Source organism: Etheostoma spectabile, chromosome 18 (assembly GCF_008692095.1).
Source record: "Etheostoma spectabile isolate EspeVRDwgs_2016 chromosome 18, UIUC_Espe_1.0, whole genome shotgun sequence".
NCBI lineage: Eukaryota > Metazoa > Chordata > Actinopteri > Perciformes > Percidae > Etheostoma > Etheostoma spectabile.
The window spans coordinates 26,916,073-26,922,527 of NC_045750.1; the positions used below are offsets into that span (position 1 = coordinate 26,916,073).

At 42.6% G+C, this 6,455-nt stretch overlaps 1 protein-coding gene across 2 annotated transcripts in view; it reads left to right on the forward strand.

The window, feature by feature from the left end:
• The window catches only part of emilin1a (elastin microfibril interfacer 1a), a 46,510-nt gene that overhangs the window by 29,546 nt on the left and 10,509 nt on the right, over positions 1–6,455 (forward strand). For both annotated transcript variants that reach the window (XM_032542925.1, XM_032542926.1), the window contains exons 2-5: positions 420–536; positions 3,616–3,812; positions 4,608–4,707; positions 5,518–5,626. In XM_032542925.1, the coding sequence (XP_032398816.1) occupies positions 420–536; positions 3,616–3,812; positions 4,608–4,707; positions 5,518–5,626 (523 nt within the window). The remainder of the gene's footprint in view (positions 1–419; positions 537–3,615; positions 3,813–4,607; positions 4,708–5,517; positions 5,627–6,455) is intronic.

Consider the following 6,455-nt stretch of genomic DNA (forward strand, 5'->3'; position numbering starts at 1 on the left):
GTGTGTGTGTGTGTGTGTGTGTGTGTGTCTTTGTGTGGGTTGGTTGGTGTAGAGTTGGGAAGCCATACAATGGCAGCCATTGTTAAAATCATGCACTTATCCCAAACTGATCTGACATTTGTACGGGCGGACAATCTCTCTCGAAATTTGGACAGAATAATAATCAGCCCGGGGTTTGAGATACTGATCTGGATACTCACAGTGGAGCCTTAGAGACAAACAAGTGACTTGCTTTTTGGATTATTATTATTTCTGTATTTTTCTTTGGTAACAACGGCAGCAGAGTGTTTACTGAGAGTGTGTAAGAGTATGCTATGTTTGTGTCAACGCCTGTCTCTAAACCTCCAGTTAACCACCAGTCATCACACAGTCATTCATTTGTCTTTTCCTCTTGCCGGCTTGTGTGTGTGCTTTCCTAGGAACTGGTGTGCTTATGTGGTGACTCGCACTGTTAGCTGTGTGATGGAGGATGGGGTGGAGACGTACATCAAACCAGACTATCAACGCTGTACCTGGGGCCAGTGTCCTCGAGTTGCGTAAGTATCTCCGCCCTATCTTCTATTTCATATCCTCTCTGATTCTTCTTCTCTGTTGCTGGAGTCTTAAGACCTATTCACACTGGATTAGTATTACCTGGTGGTCTCTAGTCATTTGTAATATTTACTGAAGTTGTCTGTGACGGGGAGGGGGCGGGGGGGCAGTAGCTCAGTCCGTAGGGAGTTGGGTTGGGAACCAGAGGGTCGCAGTCCAAGTCCCCATACGGACCAAAGTATGGTGGTGGACTGGTAGCTGGAGAGGTGCCAGGTCACCTCCTGGGCACTGCCAAGGAGCTCTTGAGCAGGGCACCAAACCCCCAACTACTCGGGGTGCCTTTCCATGGGCAGCCCCCCCACTCTGACATCTCTCCATTTAGTGCATGTATAGGTACTGAGCATGTGTGTGTAGTTCAGGCCTGTGTGTAATAACAACAGAGTGTAAATTGTAATTTCCCTTGTGGGATTAATAAAGGATTCATTAATTAATCTTGGTACATTAATTAATCCTGTGCGAATTGGCCAAGTCTGTAATTTGTCAGGTAAAATGTCTGATTTGGCAGGTTTGTATATAATTTTTGCAAGGTTTTTGTTTCCTGTGTACCTTTTTATCCCTGTCGCGAGGATGGAATTTCATCCTCGAGGGCTTTCATGGCCATAGTCTGGACCATATGATGCGCCTCATAACTTCTACCGGGCCTGGCCCAAAAAGAGATTAAAAAAAACAAAACAAAAACATGACCCAAGTGTGGTGCGGCGGCTTCGCCCTGGCCGTCCTCCGCGCCCCTCCGGGTAGCCAACTCTCGGAGTACAGATACTTCAGTAAATCTGAGTAAAAACAGGCTTTCCTTATCTTGTGCCTCAACCAAACTTAGATGTGGGGGAGTTATTTCTAAATCCCACCAGGTCCCCAGACACTAATCTAGGGGTGTCACGATTCTCAGAATCCTTGAAAAAAAATCTGAAATGATGACTTACTTTGACTAATAGCTAAAACCAAAGGATGTTGAGTGGATCCCCAGGCTGGTATTTTGTTCAGTTCAGTCAGGAGGATGTTTTGAAACCAAAACATTTTTTTCAAATGCTATAAAATTGAAGAAAACACCTAGAACTCATAATTCAGTGATAATTTATTTTACCTGAGAAGATCATTGTATGGGTTCCATACAACGTATATCCATGCATCAATCCAAAGAAACCCATATTTCTAAAATTAAAAACTTAGAAAACGGGTTAAATCTGATGTTTTTAGCTGGCTACAGGCTCCTTTGTTGGGCATGGTTTTAATATGCGCTCTGTCTCTATGCCTGGTGCAGATCTGGGAATATCCAGTGTTACAAATATTGGAGCAGATTGACTATAGATATGTTTGAATAAATTCCACAATGTGGTTGTTGTGTATGTGAGGCCAAATGAATTCTGAGCTCCTCTTTTGAAGTTTTCAGCATGTTGTCTGACCCAGGCCTGGCTGCCTGATCCCCGTGCCTGCCAGGGGCCTTGGCCTAAACCTGGGCTATGCTAAGAATGAAGCAGGCAGGGGTTCCAGGCACCGCAGTCTAGTCTCCTACCCTGTAAAAACAATCTCTTCTTCTTACTCTCCTACTTCGGTGCTCGTTCTCCAGCTTGACCAACTCCTCCCCTCCTCCTGCCACCTCTCCAGACCCTAGTTTTTGTTTTTTTCATCAGAGAGTATGTGGATCCCTTTTTCTCACGCTCTCAGAGCGGAGAGCTGGAAGATGAAGTCTTTACTATGGCGCGGAAAAGCCTCTGCCATACCTACAGTGATGTCTGTGGGTTGGCATAAAGAAGAGAGAAGCCTGCTAAACGTTCCCAGTCAGTGCTTGTTAATTCTCCTGTCACGCTGCCATAAATCTGTAGTGAGACATCCGGCCTATTCTGGGCTATTTATTGCACTGTTACTGTAACAGGGAGTCTCTTCCGGCACAGAGGTACATGACACAAATAATGATAAAACTACAAAGGAGATTTCCAAGTAAAACATCCACATATATTTATTCAGATGAATCGTCTTTGAGGGAAAAATATTGTTGGTGCTGGCTTGATTTCGTTTGGAAAATGGGACAGAAATAACATCTCCAACGTTTACAAAGCACTCTTAATCCCATCCATCATCAGTCGATGATTTGGAGCTATTTCCCAGACATCCAATGACTCAGTGCACATTAATATCAACAGTGTACAGCGTTGGTATTCAATACACGGCTCAGGGGCCGCTATGGGTCCTTGACTTAGTTATCAGGATCTCACTACAAATTATAAGTCTCAATGTCATGGTCTGGCACAGGTCTGATAATCCGCAGGTCTGAAATATCCCAGATACGTGCGCCGCCATCTTGTAATTTTGGAGCCAGAGTTGTGCCGTTTTAACCAGTTTAATAGCATCAAATAACTAATGAAAACAAACCTTATCAGAAAAGTGAACACCTGAACAGACATCAGCGTGATCAGAACTTCCTAAAATGACAGAAACTCTTTGCGGAAAAATGTTTTTGACATGTACTTTGATTTTTTTTAAGGCTTGGTGCATGTCCAATCCGTTAACATAGAGGGGGCGGGGTTTATGACAAATACACCAGCCAGCCACCAGGGGGCGACCCGCTATCACAGTCTATGCATTTACCCCAGATGCTAACAATGATTATGCTAACATGCTGGTGTTAAGGTGGTATAATGTCTACCATGTTCACGAGCTTAGCTAAGCGTGCTAGCATGTTAACTTTAACTATGTCAGGTACAATGTGCAAGAATGTAATCATAAATCATAAACGTGTATTCCATTTTTGACTTGATGAAAAGTTAGTGGCTCACTAAGTTCAGTAGGATTCATATAAATGTCGAAACATTTGATCACAATCCATCTAACCGCAGATATTTCAATCTAGACAAAGGCAGTGGACTGATAACTATCAGACCAAAATCGGCATCGGAATAGCCGCGTCAAAGCCGTTGCTAAAAAATGAAGTCATAAGTCCATGTTAGAGGTGTCTTTGTCAAATCAGAACAAATTAAAGTCCAGATGAGATTTATATATATATATCTGATATGTCCATTTCATCCTCAGCTACCGGACGTTCAGGAGGCCACGGTATAAGGTAGCTTACAAGATGGTGACAGAAATGGAGTGGAAATGTTGCCATGGTTACTCTGGGGAAGACTGCCACAATGGGCCAAAGGGAACCACTGACAACCAGGTCAATGGAGGGCGACCCCGCGTCACGCAGACGGGCTACAACCCAGACGGAGGACAGAGAGGAGGAGGTAGAGACCGTAGAGAAGGCTCCATGAAATCCAGATGGCATCTACCTCAAATATGGGTTCATGTTATCAGGATGCATGCATTCATTTTGTGAAATAACATCAATCATGTATGTATTTTCTCAGTGAAGTATCAATCAATCAATTAATCAGTACCTAAAATCACAGAAACCAGCCAAACAAACCACTTTTGAAAAAACTTGTACTTGACATGTACTTGAATTTTTTTGTTTGTCCCATGTCCCCTTCATTAATAAAAGGGGTGGGGTTTATGACCTATGTTGCAACCAGCCACCACGAGGCGAGCCAGAAGTTTTGTCTTCACTTAGACAGTCTATGCATCAACCCCTGGTGTGGCTTGATCAGCACTGATACCCCCCTCCCCCCAAGTGTCATCAGATTTGGATAAGAAAGCAAGGACAGACTCTGTATTTCTTCCATGTCCTCCTTGGTTACAAGCAACTGCGTTGATTTCGGGTGGGGGTGGTATGCAATCACGGAAGGCTTGTGTCATGTGGATGCAATGACAGTGTGGTTGTCATTACCTAGAATTCCTCATGGGGGCGACAGAAACTACACACTAGAGCTTTAAAGTTTGTCGGAAAATGTCATGTCTTATAGGAAGCTGACTGAGGGAAAGGGTTTCAGGAAACAGCTCTTTCTAGCATCTTTCTAGCTGTAATTATTAAAGATCCCCTTCTTTGTTGTGTTTGTATTTTGCAATCAGTAAATATAAAATCTTAAGAGTGAAACTCCACATTTTCCTCTCTCATATTGGCTATTATTCTTTGTCTCCAGGTGACTCTGAGAAGATCAGACAGCTGGAGGAAACCATCCGGGGTCTTAGCAAAGACCTGCATAACATGCAGACCACCATCCATGGCATGAACCAGAGGCTGTACGTGAAGCTTGTTTGGAGAACATTGTATTTTATTTCATCCAAAATCCTGTTTCCAATCAAGAAACCCAGATTTGGTATTCACAGTACACTGTGGAATGAGTAGCACACTGCTTATCAGTCCAGGTTTATTTCAGCAGCTCGCTGTAAAAAGAGGATATGTTGTTGTTGTTTTTAGCATATACACGTTGATGTCGGTAGGATAGCAAGATATAAATAGTTAATCCTCATTCAGAGTGTAATGGGATGCTCCATAAATACACAAAATGGGTCCTTTGACTTAAACTGTGCACAGGCAGACTCAAGTAAATTTGGACTTAACTCATAATCTCGCAAGCTGTTCTCATGTACATTTAGCTAAAAAAGTACAACACTGAAATTTGTATGTATTCCATGTATTTACGTATGCTGCTGTGTAAGACCACCCTGGTCCACATAGGGTGGAGGTCGGGGTGGATGGGTGGGTCCTCAAACACAGCGCTTCACGTCTCAAGCTGTCCTGTCTAATAAAGGCCTAAAATAATCTTTAAAAGGCTAAACATAAATATCATGTGACCGGTCGTTACGTGACCAGCTCGGTCGCCTAATTTTGTAAGATATCATCCAAATAGTTGTGCATAAGTTTTCGTACGACACCATATAAACCCGTTCATGACAATGCTTTGCCTCTCCACGCTTATCTGTGTACATGATACATTTTCTATTTGGTCATTTGTCTTTCATGCTCCACTTTGATGTCATATACTATTTACCATCTACATCTTTTTTTTTTGGAAAAATGTCTGAAATCTCAACTCTTCTCCTGTGTAGGCCTGGTCTGAATGGGGGTGCTGCCCCTGCTGATTCAGCTCAGCCCCACATGAAGGAGACCATCAACAGCATCCAGACCAGGCTGGACCAGCTCTACAACAGAACACAGGTAAACCCTATCTGTTGGGGTTGAATGACATTCCTGGGGGGGGGGGGCACTGGTGAGCAGCGCCTGGAGGAGACATTCCTCCATTGGCTCCTCCGTCTCAGTCTTTATTAACATTTGAATAGTCTCACATCTCCTTTTATGACAACATGCTTAAGATCAAAGGGTCATTTTTTTTTTTTTTTTCCAAATTGGATTGGATGAATACTTTCCAATGTTTTTGTGTCTAAGTGACTGACGGGAACAACGACCTTTGACATTGGTCCAGTATTAAGCGAGATTGCTGCAGTCGACAGTGATCTTGTATTTACCTTCACAAAAGTGCTAATTTTTTAATTTTAGCATTGTAAAATTCATTCAAAGTTCTCAAAAACTAAATGAAACTATGAAAAGATGTTTTGGGTCGTCTTTTCACTTTTCCAACCATAACAAATCTAGTTTGGGTGGGAATAAACACATAGTATATTGAATTACATGTGAAAATATGTTGGCTATATTCACACTAAAGTATTGTTTTTTTAAATGGAATCTGGTGGTTTTAGCACCAGCGACCTCAGAGCTGTTTCTGGTTAAACAGAAAGGGGTTATAAAGGTATAAAAAAGGTCTATCTCTGTAGGAATCCTTTCTATAATGTTGTAAGACACTTAGAATATTAATCTGTGCCTGTCAGTGGCAGATAAAGCACTTTTAATGGACCACATTGATGGTTGTTGTCCCAGAGGGTTACATTGCTGCCCGGTCTGTGGGTGCTGGTTACAGCGTTCACGCATTATGCTGGACCGATTTCAAACATTGTTGTTCCTATCAGTCAGTTATACACTTAAACATAGG